General features: G+C 44.3%; 1 protein-coding gene across 1 annotated transcript in view; it reads right to left on the minus strand.

The window, feature by feature from the left end:
* LOC309552375 (uncharacterized protein) overlaps positions 1–14,264 on the minus strand; it is a gene marked incomplete at its 3' end in the record, with an annotated part of 57,131 nt that overhangs the window by 16,146 nt on the left and 26,721 nt on the right. Inside the window, exon 3 of the mRNA XM_082253309.1 lies at positions 2,628–2,954. Coding sequence (XP_082109435.1) covers positions 2,628–2,954 — 327 coding nt within the window. The remainder of the gene's footprint in view (positions 1–2,627; positions 2,955–14,264) is intronic.

Raw genomic sequence — 14,264 nt, forward strand, 5'->3', positions numbered from 1 at the left:
GACATTATCAACAAGGGCCGGTCATCATCTCTGGTTATAATGAGGCTAGTTCGCAGGCTGACGTTGTTGGCGGCCACCTTTCAGGTTTTTTCTCTTTTGCAAACACATTGCAGGCTACTCCAACTCCGCCGCTGACGCTTTGTCCCGTTGTAAATTACAGGTTTTCTTCAACCTCCACCCATCTGCCGACAGATGCCCCACGTGGACCCCGGAGTTCGACAAGTTAGTCCTAGACTAGCCCGGATTTTGGCGCATAGTCACGAATTGGCCAGGATGGCCTTGTCCACAAACACCAGGAGGGCACGACAGAGCCGTGACCATTTTCCGAAGGTTCACAGTAGACTTCGACGTACACGACCATTCAGTCCAAACCATGGTCGCATTCGCTGCTTTTTGCCACCTCCAGCTCAATCTATCATACAGTACGATCAAATTTTACTTGTCTAGCGTACAACACCACGTCTTGACGAACCATCCAAACCTTTCTCCTTTCCTCAAGGCTTACCCAGTGAAGAACATATTGAAGGGTATCAGTAAGGTAGATCGTCCCTCCTCAGTCAGACGTTTGCCCATAGATGGGGGAAATTCCGGGCATTATCTGACGTGCTGGACACGTTACCTTTTGAACCTCACACCAACTTAGTCATAAAAACCTCCATGTATCTGGCCTTTTATGGATTCCTTAGACCCGGGGAGTTCACTGTTGCAACCCAGACAGATAGGCGTTCATGTCTCCTCAAAGAGGATTTAGTGAAGATAGGGGACCATTACATCCTGTCACTCCGACGGTCAAAGACCAGACAGATAGAGCACCCGTTGACTGGTGCCCGATTAAAGTCCTGGACAGGTACCTAGTTCAGACCATAGACTCTCCCAGCCGCTCACCATTGTTCTCCCTGTTAGGTAGTCCCCTAACCACTCCTAAGTTCATGTTCTACATTCGCACATTGTGTATTAAACTGGGCTGGGACCCCTCATCTTATTCTGGACATTCGTTCAGAATAGGAGCAGCGTCAGCTGCCTCCAGTATCAACACGCCGGGTCACATTATTAAGAGACTTGGTCGGTGGGAATCAGATGTTTTCCACACGTACATCCCACACCCGGAAAGAGAGTTAAGATTAGCTTTCAAGCGTCTTGTGTCTTAAGTTGTATTTAGAATAAAGTGTGTGTTACTGCATCCTTTTTTGCCCTCTTTATTTACAGGCCTACCCCCTACGTCGGTTCTGGCACACCACACCGACCTTTTCATACACATGGTTCCAACCATCATTAATTTACCGACCACAAGTATTAGGCCGTAGGCCTGTATTTGTAGGAGGAGCTAGCGTGCTTTTATGGCGCTGCTCCTCCCCTCCATCCTGCTGTCACCCCACCCACCTTCACCCTCTTCCTTGGTATACTTACCTTTGGGGGGCCCTCTTTATTTACAGGCCTACCCCCTACGTCGGTTCTGGCACACCACACCGACCTTTTCATACACGTGGTTCCAACCATCATTAATTTATCGACCACAAATGTAATTATTATTAGTATTGGTAATAAGCAGATATTAGATTAACCTTCATGGACAAATGACGGCAGGTGGGATCCCGCAGGGGCGTGCCGCATGGCGATTACGGGTGCACTGTGTCACTGGGACACGGTGCAACTCCGATCTCAGTAAAGAGCAGCTGACGCGGCCCTTTACCCATGTGATCGGAGGTGTCCAATAACAGCTGATCACATGTAAACATAAAAATGCCATTTATCAGCTCTCCTCGTCTCACACTGACAGAGTGTGAGGAGAAGAGAGCAGATCAGCGGCATCTCCACACAGGGGGATCATGTACAGATAATCAGAGCACTGATCATCATTCCTCCAATTATCTGTGCAGCCCCAACAGTGCCCAGCAGTGATGCCAATCTGTGTCCATCGGTGATGCCAATCTGTGCCCATCAGTGATGCCACTTTGTACCTATCAGTGAGGCCAATCAGTGCCCATCAGGAATGCCAGACAGTGCTGCCTTTCAGTGCCCACAAGTGCCTACTCATCAGTGTCGCCCATCAGTGCCACCTCTCAGTTTCCATCAGTGACACCTATCCATGCTGACTATCATTGTCCATAAGTGCTACCTATCAGTGCCCATCAGTGCCGCCTATCCATGCTGCCTATCATTGCCCATAAGTGCCACCTATCAGTGCCCATTAATGCTGCATATTACAGCCTTCTCATCAGTGCCATCTCATCAGTTCCCCTCAGTGCTGCCTTATCAGTACCCATCAGTGCAGCTTCATCAGCGCACATTAGTGAAGGAGAAAAATTACTTATTTACAACATTTTCTGACAGAAATGAAGAGAAAAACATTTTTATTTTCAATTTTTTAAATCTTTTTTCATTTTATAGCAAAAATAAAAACCCAGCAGCGATTAAACACCACCAAAATTTCTATTTGTAAGAAAAAAAATGATAAAAAATTTGGGTACAGCGTTGCATGACCATGCAATTATCATTCAAAGCGTGACAGCGCTGAAAGTTTAAAATTGGCCTGGGCAGGAAGGGGGTGAAAGTGCCCAGTATTGAAGCGGTTAAGGAAGGGTAATAACACACTCAGAGCTATCTGATGGAGAAAAGAAATCACCCACCTATAATAAGAAGCTGCGGTCCGAGATAGTTATATGTGTTTTCCTCTTCATTATTAGTAGAAATTTTCACTTGCCAGCAATAAAAGGCTTCATCCCTACTGGTAACTTGGTTGAGTTGGAAAGATAAAGCGTTATTCTTATAGGCGCACTCTCCGATATTTGCGCCACTGTCACATGTAGCACCAGCGTCCACGGTCCTCCATACATGACAGGTGACGTTACTTGCAGATGCTATGTTGTTATTTGTGAAGTGACCCAGAAGTGTCACATTTTCTCCAGGAGCAGCAAAGATCACCGGTATTGTCTCCAGAGCGGGTACATTCCTATCTGATATAAAATAAAATATTATTTATTATTTTTATATATATTATCTTATATATTATTATATTATTTAATACTATTTTAATCAAATGTTCCCAAAAAAAAAAAACTCAGTGCTTGTTGACATTTTTTTTAAAAGCTGAGCTCCAGGTGAGCAGCCAAAGACACAGTTATAATGTATATGTGGGAGCTGATTTGTTCTTCCAAAGAATTTGTATTTCTGTCTATCCGGTAATAGATTTAAACAGCTCTGTCACACAGCACGGCCCTGTCTGGCAAGGCACGGGACCTGATTTTGTCTCCGCTGCAATTCATTTACACTTTCCAGTCTTGTCCCTCACCCAGCCTGTGGCATGCTGGAGAAGCAGCTCTCTCTTTGTCACTCTGCATTTCCTCCTATCAGCATTCTCATTGTTAGTAATGTAATTGCTTGACTCCTTGTGCTGCTTCTCCCTCTCCCAGTGTTAGTTCTGCTGTACAGGGAACTGCAAATAGGCTGATACCTCCTTTCTCTGAATGGCAGAGGTGCCAAGCAAAAGACTCCCCGTTTGCACTATACAGACGGAAAGTGGCTCAAGCAGCACCTGGGAAAGACCAACACTGACAATGCTAGGCAGTCTATTATTGTTGGGGACAGTTCGGAGCCCATTATTACTGCTGCCGGGGATCTACTTTTGCTGGGGTGCAGTGGGGGTCTGTGATAGCTGTTGGGGTTCTATTTTTACTGGAGGCAGTGGGGAGGGGGGGGGTTAATTATTGCTGCTGAGGGTATATTATTGATAATGGCAGTCTATTATTGCTGGGGACAGTGAGGGGGGTCTATTATTACTGCTGTGGTTTTATTATTGCTGGGGTGAGGAGTCTGGTATTACTTCTGGGAATCTATTATTGCTGCTGGGGGTCTATTATTGCTGGGTTCAGTAGAAACCAGTCATTGCTGGGGGCAGTGGGGGGGGGGGCATATTATTGCTGGGGGCAGTCCGAGTCTATAATTACTGCAGAGGGTCTATTTTTGTTGGGGACAGTGAGAGTCTATAATTGTTACTGGGGGTCTATTATTTTTGTCTGAGGGATATTATTGTTGGAAAGTCTATCATTGCTGGGACAGTTTGGGCCTATTTTTGCTGGGACTCGTGGGAAACTATATTTGCTGCAGGGGGCCTATGCTGGGGACAGTTGGGGTCTATTATTGCTGCTGGATTCTATAATTGCTGCTTGGGGGTCTACTATTTATCCTGGGGGTTATTATTGTTGGGGTCTATTATTCATGTTGGCGGTCTGTTTTTGCTGCTGGCAGTTATTATTGCTGCTGTAGACAGTGGGGGTCTATTATTGCTGCTGAGGGTTTATATTGTGAAATGTTTTATTATTATTCTGGGGTTTATTATTGTGTTGGAATTATTATTGTATTTCGGGTTAATATTGTGCTGGTGGTTATCGGTGGTTACGTGCCCTGAAACTTGCTCAGGGATACTACTAGGATTTGTTATTGCTTGCCCTGACACATACAGTATCTCACAAAAGTGAGTACACTCCTAAGTGAAAAAATCCAAATTGGGCCCAATTACCGTTTTTCCCTTTGAGGATCTGAAAAACAGAATTGTTGCTCTACATAAAGATGGCCTAGGCTATAAGAAGATTGCCAAAACCCTGAAACTGAGCTGCAGCACGGCAGCCAAGACCATACAGCGGTTTAACAGGACAGGTTCCACTCAGAACAGGCCTCGCCATGGTCAACCAAGGAGGTTGAGTGCACGTGCTCAGCGTCATATCCAGAGGTTGTCTTTGGGAAATAGATGTATGAGTGCTGCCAGCATTGCTGCAGAGGTTGAAGGGGTGGTGGGTCAGCCTGTCAGTGCTTAGACCATACGCCGCACACTGCATCAAATTGGTCTGCATGGCTGTCATCCCAGAAGGAAGCCTCTTCTAAAGATGATGCACAAGAAAGCCCACAAAAAGTTTGCTGAAGACAAGCAGACTAAGGACATGGATTACTGGAACCATGCCTGTGGTCTGATGAGACCAAGATAAACTTTCTTGGTTCAAATGGTGTCAAGTGTGTGTGGGGGCAACCAGGTGAGGAGTACAAAGACAAGTGTCTCTTGCCTATAGTCAAGCATGGTGGTGGGAGTGTCATGGTCTGGGGCTGCATGAGTGCTGCTCACACTGGGGAGCTACATTTCATTGAGGGAACCATGGATGCCAACATTTACTGTAACATACTGAAGCAGAGTATGATCCACTCCCTTTCGGAGACTGGCTCGCAGGGAAGTGTTCCAACATAACGACCCCAAACACACCTCCAAGACAACCACTGCCTTGCTAAAGAAGCTGAGGGTAAAGGTGATGGACTGGCCAAGCATGTCTCCAGACCTAAACCCTATTGAGCATCTGTGTGTAACGCTCCTGCGTTTTACGTATGATGTGGATTTTCAGCTGCAGAAATATTCCACTTCAGTAGTCATGTAGAGAAACGCTGAGACACCAATCCCAACTCTCAATGACTCTTCATGTGTGGATGATCTCAATTCAGCAAGTAAATACACACACTCAATAAGATGTTTCCTAGAGTGACTTATGTATATAGTAACACAGTGATGATAGGCTGAAGAGACAGGTTGGGTAGAGATGGTAGATGACAGACACTTGAAAGGAAATGTTCTTGAAAGTAAGATAGTAGCAGATGGGATGCAGATAGGTTTAGCAATCATGTATGGTAGTAGATGACAGAGTAGCAGGTGGACATACAAGAGAGATCAACCCAGTGCAAGAACAGGTGGTAGTAGGCTCAAGAGCTAGCAATCTTAGATAATGCAGATGTAGTAATAGTCCTTAGTATGCAGAGCTAGATAGTGTAAGCTTTAGTATGAAAGTTATAGAGGTTTCCCCTGTGGGGTACTTATCACTAATAGCAATGTAGCAGAGGAGAGGTTCGGCAAGAGCGGATGATCCGGTAGCGGGATACAGGGATCAGCGCAGCGTGGTTCCGACAGCGAGGTATGCTTGCAAGCATGAGAGCTTCAAGACAGGTTAGCATCAAGGCACAAAGCAGTTTGAACGAACACATGTGAGTGAGAGCCGGCGATCTAAATAGCCATCCAGTCCGGCGCTCAGTGATGACAGCATCAGTCTTAAAGGTGTATGCGCACCTTACCAAAAGAGAATGGTGGGGCGCATACACTTATGAAAGAGTAATTAGGGTACCCAAAGGTACCAGAACATTACAGTACCCCCCCCTTAAGGCCGGCTCCTGAAGGCCTCTGGAGCTGGTTTGTCTGGGTACTTCGCATGAAAATTGCGGATTAATCTAGAGGCATGTATGTCAGAGGTGTTTAGCCAGGTGTCGTCTTGGGGCCCATAGTTCTTCCATCGAACCAAGTACTGAAGTCTTCCTCTGTGGATACGAGAATCCAGAATCTCTTTTATCTCATATTCTTCTCCACCTTCAACTTGTACAGGAGGAGGAGGTGGGATAGTAGGCCTTATTCCTTGGTCAGGAACATGGGGCTTCAGTAGCGACACATGGAAAATGGGATGTATTTTGAGGTCTATTGGCAATGTAAGCTGTACTGCAGCTTTTCCAATAAGTTTCTTGATTGGGAAAGGTCCCAAGAACAGAGGTCCAAGCTTTTTGCTAGGGATTTTCAGTGTTAAATTTTTTGTTGAGAGCCAAACGAGGTCCCCGATAGCGTACTGAGGAGAAGGTCTTCTGCGAAGATCATAGTACTTCTTTTGTTGACTATGAGCGTGTGCAATTTTAGTATTAAGCAAACCCAGAGAGTCCTTTATTTGGGTAAGATAGTCTGAAGCTACTGGGTTATTTGAAGGAAGGATGCGTGGTGGAAGAATAGAGGGATGAAACCCATAGTTCAAGTAGAACGGACTCTGCTTGGTCGTACTGTGGGTTGCGTTGTTGTAGGCAAATTCTGCCAGAGGGAGAAGATCCACCCAATCATCCTGTTGGTAAGAAGTGTAACAACGTAAATATTGCTCAATGCATTGGTTGACTCTTTCAGTCTGTCCGTTGGTCTGCGGATGGTAAGGAGAAGTGAGCTTCCGCTCGATCCGTAGTATGTGACATAGTTCTTGCCAGAACTTGGAAATAAATTGTGATCCACGGTCAGACAGAAGAGTTTTTGGGATACCATGTAACTTAAAGACATGTTTCATCAGGAGTTCTGCCGTTTGTTTGGACGAAGGTAGTCTGCGAATAGCAATGAAATGTGCCATTTTTGTCAGATGGTCCACTGACACTAAGATGGTATTAAATCCTTTGGAAGGAGGCAATTCCACTATAAAGTCCAAGGACACAACTTCCCATGGAGTTTGGGGTATTGGTAGACTGCATAGTAGACCGGATGGTCTCGTAGTGTCAATTTTGGACCTGGCACAGACATTGCATGAAGAGACGAATTTTTGTATAGATGTTTTCATGTCAGGCCACCAGAATTGCCTGGTAATCAGATTAAGAGTCTTTGTCATACCCATATGTCCTGCCATAGGCACATCATGCGATAATTCCAAGATCTTGGTGCGTATGGTAGGTGGTATGTAAAGTTTGTCGTTGTAGTAGAGGAAGCCTTCTGCATCAGTATTTAGTTGTGATGGGGGTGAATCCAAACTTATACCATGCAAAACCTCTTCCTTCAAGGAACGGACAACTCCAATAATGCGTGTGTGAGGTATTATAGGAACGGAAGGGATTTCGAAATAGTTTTCTTCAGTTAGTCATGATAGTGCATCCGCCTTTTTGTTCTTATCTGCAGGTGTGTAGGTCACTAGGAAGTTAAACCTTAGAAAGAATAGTGACCATCGTACCTGTCGGTGCGAGAGTTTTGTTAGTCTGAAGATATTGGAGATTTTTATGGTCTGTGTATATAAGTATTGGTAATTGGGTGCCTTCGAGTAGATGTCGCCAATTCTCCAGAGCCAATTTTATAGCAAGCAGTTCCTTTTCACCCACGGGGTAATTTATCTCTGGACTGCTTAGGGATTTACAAAAAAAGGCGACTGGATGAAGTGGTGAAGTGTGAGTTGGTCGTTGGGAGAGTATTGCTCCTACTGCCATGTTTGACGCATCTACTTCCAGAATGTATTGGAGGGATGGGTCTGGATGGCGTAGTATGGGAGCAGAAGTAAACCTTGTCTTTAACAGGTGAAAAGCTTTATTTGCTTCATCTGACCATTTGAATGTTTTTTTAATGCTAGTGAGCTGTGTGAGAGGTCTTACAATGGCAGAGAAGTTTCTAATGAACTTCCTGTAGAAATTCGAAAATCCAAGGAATCGCTGTAGCGCCTTGCGTGTGGTTGGTGTAGGCCAATCCTGAATGCAGGATATCTTACTCATGTCCATCTCGATTCCTGTTTTGGATATGATGTAGCCTAGAAACAGTACCTCTTCTTTATGAAACAAGCATTTTTTCAGTTTCACATAAAGTTTGTGTGCAAGCAATCTCGATAATACTAGTCTTACATGTCTTATGTGTTCAGACAGGGATCGTGAATATATAAGTATATCGTCCAGATATACCACAACACAGACATCTAGTAAGTCTCTGAAAATATCGTTTATAAATCGTTGAAAAACTGCAGGGGCGTTGCATAGCCCGAATGGCATTACAAGATATTCGAACAATCCGTATCTGGTTCTGAATGCAGTCTTCCACTCGTGTCCATCACGGATTCGAATGAGATTGTATGCTCCTTACAGGTCCAATTTTGAAAAATAGGTAGCTCCACGCACCTGCTCAATGAGCTCAGGGATAAGCGGTAGAGGATAGCGATCTTTTATTGTAATAGCATTCAATTGCCTATAGTCGGTGATAGGCCTGAGACTTGAGTCCTTATTGCGGACAAAAAAAGAGTCCTGCTGCTGTGGAAGAAGTGGAAGGTCTAATAAAACCTTTTTCCAAATTCTCATCCAAATAGTGTTTGAGATGGGAAAGTTCATCCTGTGAAAGAGGATAAACATGACCGAACGGCAATTTGCTATTTGGGAGTAGATCAATGCTACAATCATAGTCTCGATGGGGAGGTAGTGCTTGAGCATTTTTCTAAAGAAAAGCCTCAGAGAGATCCTGATAACATAGTGGTGCAATCTCATCTGTCACCACAGACAGGATCTTCCCGAAAGACGGGAGGTTACACGTACCCTCGCAATAGCAAGAGAGGAAGGTCAGGGTCCGTTCCTTCCAATATATGGTTGGTTGATGTGTGTGCAACCAGGGAAGTCCCAAAACAATGGGAAAGTGGGGTGAAGGTATTAGATCGAAGGTAGTGGTCTCCATATGAGACCCGTTAGTAGTGACTAGGAGTGCCTGTGTCTGATCAATGATCGGACCAGAGGATAAAGGAACACCGTTAATAAGACTCACTGAGACAGGTTTAAGTTTAGAAATAATAGGAACTTTATTTAAAGCAGCAAAACGTATGTCAATATAATTTCCACAAGATCCTGTGTCAATCATGGCCTTAGTAGTAATCCTGTTCTGGTCCCACTGTAATGTTAAGCAAACAGAAAGGTAAGGGTTAGTGATTGAAGTTGTCAATCCCCCTAGGAGGACATGTGAACACTCACCCTTCTTTTTGTAGACTAGGGGACAGACATTTATCTTGTGATCCGGGGATGCACAGTACAAGCAGAGATTACCAGATCGTCTTCTGGCTCTTTCCATAGTTGATAGAGGTGGGCGAATGGTTCCTACCTCCATAGGAACGGGGTCAACGGCCGAAATCCGAGAAGAACTGGATAATGGCATTCCCATTTTCTCAGCCTTTCTTTCTCGTAGTCTTCTATCTATGGTGATACTGAGTTGTATCAATGCATCCAGGGTTTTTGGCAGATCCGCTCGGGCGAGCTCGTCTTTAACGGCCTCTGATAGGCCAAGCCTAAATTGGGATTTCAGAGATGCATCATTCCATTCTGAATCAAGGATCCATCTCTTGAATTCTGCGACAAAGTCTTCTACAGGTCTCCCACCTTGTTTCAAGGATCTTAATTGAAGATCGGCAGTACTCTGCCTATTGGGATCATCATATAGGCTAGTGAGTTCTGCTAGGAACAAGGCATAGGAGTTGAGAAGCTGGTCGCTTTTCTCAAAAAGAGAGTCTGCCCAGGCCCGAGGATCTCCTGTTAGGTAAGAAATAATAGTACAAACCTTAATGTGATCAGTAAGGTAGGTGCGGGGTTTTAGCAAGAAAAGTAACTCAAATGCGTTTTTAAATTCGCGAAATTTTTTGCGATCGCCTGTAAATACCAAAGGAGGATTTATTTTGGGTTCAGGGGACTGAGCAGTGGTAAATTGTGTCAGTCTAATTACCTGCTGCGACAGAGCCTGATTGTCTTCTTTTAATTCAGCAAGTGCGTGTATTAACGCAGGTACTTGCTGTTTTAATTGTGTCATCTGAGTGGTTATTTCTGCTGAATCCATTTGTGGTTCGTTCAATCTGTAACGCTCCTGCGTTTTACGTATGATGTGGATTTTCAGCTGCAGAAATATTCCACTTCAGTAGTCATGTAGAGAAACGCTGAGACACCAATCCCAACTCTCAATGACTCATCATGTGTGGATGATCTCAATTCAGCAAGTAAATACACACACTCAATAAGATGTTTCCTAGAGTGACTTATGTATATAGTAACACAGTGATGATAAGCTGAAGAGACAGGTTGGGTAGAGATGGTAGATGACAGACACTTGAAAGGAAATGTTCTTGAAAGTAAGATAGTAGCAGATGGGATGCAGATAGGTTTAGCAATCATGTATGGTAGTAGATGACAGAGTAGCAGGTGGACATACAAGAGAGATCAACCCAGTGCAAGAACAGGTGGTAGTAGGCTCAAGAGCTAGCAATCTTAGATAATGCAGATGTAGTAATAGTCCTTAGTATGCAGAGCTAGATAGTGTAAGCTTTAGTATAAAGGTTATAGAGGTTTCCCCTGTGGGGTACTTATCACTAATAGCAATGTAGCAGAGGAGAGGTTCGGCAAGAGCAGATGATCCGGTAGCGGGATACAGGGATCAGCGCAGCGTGGTTCCGACAGCGAGGTATGCTTGCAAGCATGAGAGCTTCAAGACAGGTTAGCATCAAGGCACAAAGCAGTTTGAACAAACACATGTGAGTGAGAGCCGGCGATCTAAATAGCCATCCAGTCCGGCGCTCAGTGATGACAGCATCAGTCTTAAAGGTGTATGCGCACCTTACCAAAAGAGAATGGTGGGGCGCATACACTTATGAAAGAGTAATTAGGGTACCCAAAGGTACCAGAACATTACACTGTGGGACATCCTCAAATGGAAGGTGGAGGAGCGCAAGGTCTCCAAAATCCACCAGCTCCATGATGTCATCATGGAGGAGTGGAAGAGGACTCCAGTGGCAACCTGTGAAGCTCTGGTGAACTCCATGCCCAAGAGGGTTAAGGCATTGCTAGAAAATAATGGTGGCCACTAGGGATGATCGAACGGTTCGGGTCGACCATCGGTTTGACCCGAACATTGGCTGTTTGAAATTCGGCCGAATTCCGAACTTTTTGTGGTAAAAGTTTGGAATTCGGCAACCAGAACCGCCCAAAATGCAATGGGACATGAACTGGGCTTTAAAAGCCTGTGATTGGACCAGAAACGTCAGTAAAAGCCAATTGAGGGGGCAGGAGTCTGCTAGGAATGTGATTGGAGTGACTAGGGGGTCTAGAGGCCAATCAGTAGTGAATACGCCCCCCAGTATATAGCATAGCCCCGCCAAATCTCTAGCACTCTAATACAGAGGCTGTGGAAGAGAGTGGAAGCAGTTCTGTTACTCCTGCTGCAAAAGTGTCATTTAGCAATTATTGGTGTGAGGAAAGGGATATGCAGTGTAGTTAGGGTACTATATACCACTACAGTTAGATTCAATAATCTAGTTTCTGCAGGGAAAGTGTTAAGTGTCAGTGTGACCGTAATGTAGTTTAGGGTGAACTGACTCTGACTGCTATGCCAGGGTGACCGAACTCATCCATGTCAGGGTGACCGCCAGAAGAAAAAGATAATTTTTCTTAGAATTTTTAGTAGAGCAGGGATGGGGTTCCGTTCCTTTCACACCTGGGCGTTTTTGTTTCAGGCGTTTATTGGGCTTTTTTGTGGACGTCTTTGGAGGCAGGCATGACATCTGAACTTCTGTGTAGGGGTATATATACACACACACACATATATGTATATATACACATACACACATATAGGTGTCAAAGGAGCAAAACCTTATCCCTGCGCTACTGACATAATTTCAGTAGCGCAGGGATGGGGTTCCGCTCCTTTCACACCTATATGTGTGTATATATATATATATATATATATATATATATATATATATATATATATATATATATATATATATATATGTGTGTGTGTATACCCCTATACAGGAGTTCAGATGTTATGCCTGCCTCCAAAGACACCCAAAAAATGCCCATTAAACGCCTGCAACAAAAACGCCCAGGTGTGAAAGGAGCGGACCCCCATCCCTGCGCTACTAAAAATTCTAAGAAAATTTATCTTTTTTTTTCTGGTTCTGGACATGCTACAGAGCTGAAACTTCACAGGTACACTTTTTAGACCCCCCAGACACTAAATCCAAAGAAATCAATTTTTTTTTTTCAATAATTTTTTTCAATAATTGGCTCTCTATCAAAAACGACAATTTTTAAGAACTTTTTTTTGCCTGATTCATAGTCCCTGGGGCATGACCCAGAACCCTAGGCACTTTTTAGGGGCATTTATTGGGTTTTAGGGCTTCAAAATGGTGTTTTATGATTACCGAAGTTCGGGTCCCATTGATTTCAATGGGGTTCTGGAATCCGAAACCGAACTTTCGGGAAGTTTGGGTGTGATGGCCGAACCAAACTTTTCAAAAGTTCGATCATCCCTAGTGGCCACACAAAATATTGACACTTTGGGCCCAATTTGGACATTTTAACTTAGGGGTGTACTCACTTTTGTTGCCAGCGATTTAGACATTAATGGCTGTGTGTTGAGTTATTTTGAGTGGACAGCAAATTTACACTGTTATACAAGCTGTACACTCACTACTTTACATTGTAGCAAAGTGTCATTTCTTCAGTGTTGTCACATAAAAAGATAGAATAAAATATTTACAAAAATGTGAGGGGTGTGCTCACTTTTGTGAGATACTGTACATGGGGTATTGTTGGGGTTTATTATTGCTTGCATTGTCACACGCTGGGGACACAGTTATTGCTGACCTTGACACCAAAAATGAGACTTATGAGAATTATTTTACTCCAAAAAACTCTTCAGTCTACCATCAGGCCCTATTTCATCTAAACTATGAAGCAAAGCAGAAAAGGTGGCACATGAATCGCCTGTCACCAAAAATAAATTCTTGTACTATTTTTGGGTGACAGGTGTCCCGCGATTCTGTTTGCACGACTTTACTGTGATTTGTCAAGCGACAATCACGGCAAAATCGCGCTGCGTTTGAGGTGCCATTGCAAGTCATTGGAATCGCACGGGCACCCCGCGACTTGAAATGGTTCAAGATCATGGGCAGAATTGTGGCAATTCTGCCTGCGATCCGAGACGCCTATATGTGAATGGAGTCTCAGTGTCCGATTTGTCCACCGCAATGTCGTAGTCCCGCATAATCAAACAAAATCGTGCCGCGTTTGAAGTGCTATTGCAAGTTATTGGAATCGCACGGGCACCCCGCGACTTGAAATGGTTCAAGATCGTGGGCAGAATTGTGGCAATTCTGCCTGCGATCCGAGACGACTATGTGAATCGAGTCTCAGTGTCCGATTTGTCCACCGCAATGTCGTAGTCCCGCATAATCAAACAAAACCGTGCCGCGTTTGAAATGCTATTGCAAGTTATTGGAATCGCACGGGCATCCCGCATCTTGAAATGGTTCAAGATCATGGGCAGAATTGTGGCAATTCTGCCTGCGATCCGAGACGCCTATATGCGAATGGAGCCTCAGTGTCCGATTTGTCCGCCACAATGTTGTAGTCCCGCAAAAATCAAAAAAAATCTCGCCGGATTTGGGGTGCCATTGCAAGTTATTGGGATCGCACGGGTGCCCGCGACTTGAAATGCTTCGGAATCGAAGGCAGAATTGCTGCAGTTCTGCCTGTGATCCAAGATGCCTATATGTGAATGGAGCCTCAGTGTTGATTTGTCTGCCGCAATGTCGTAGTCCCGCAGAAAATCGCTGATCACTTTCATTACTAGTAAAAAATATATATATAAAAAAAAAAAAGAAAGTCCCTAAATGTATTCCATAGTTTGTAGATGCGATAACTTTTGCGCAAACCAATCAATATAC

Source organism: Pelophylax lessonae (genome assembly GCF_965119305.1).
Source record: "Pelophylax lessonae genome assembly, chromosome: 4".
In the NCBI taxonomy this organism is placed as follows: domain Eukaryota; kingdom Metazoa; phylum Chordata; class Amphibia; order Anura; family Ranidae; genus Pelophylax; species Pelophylax lessonae.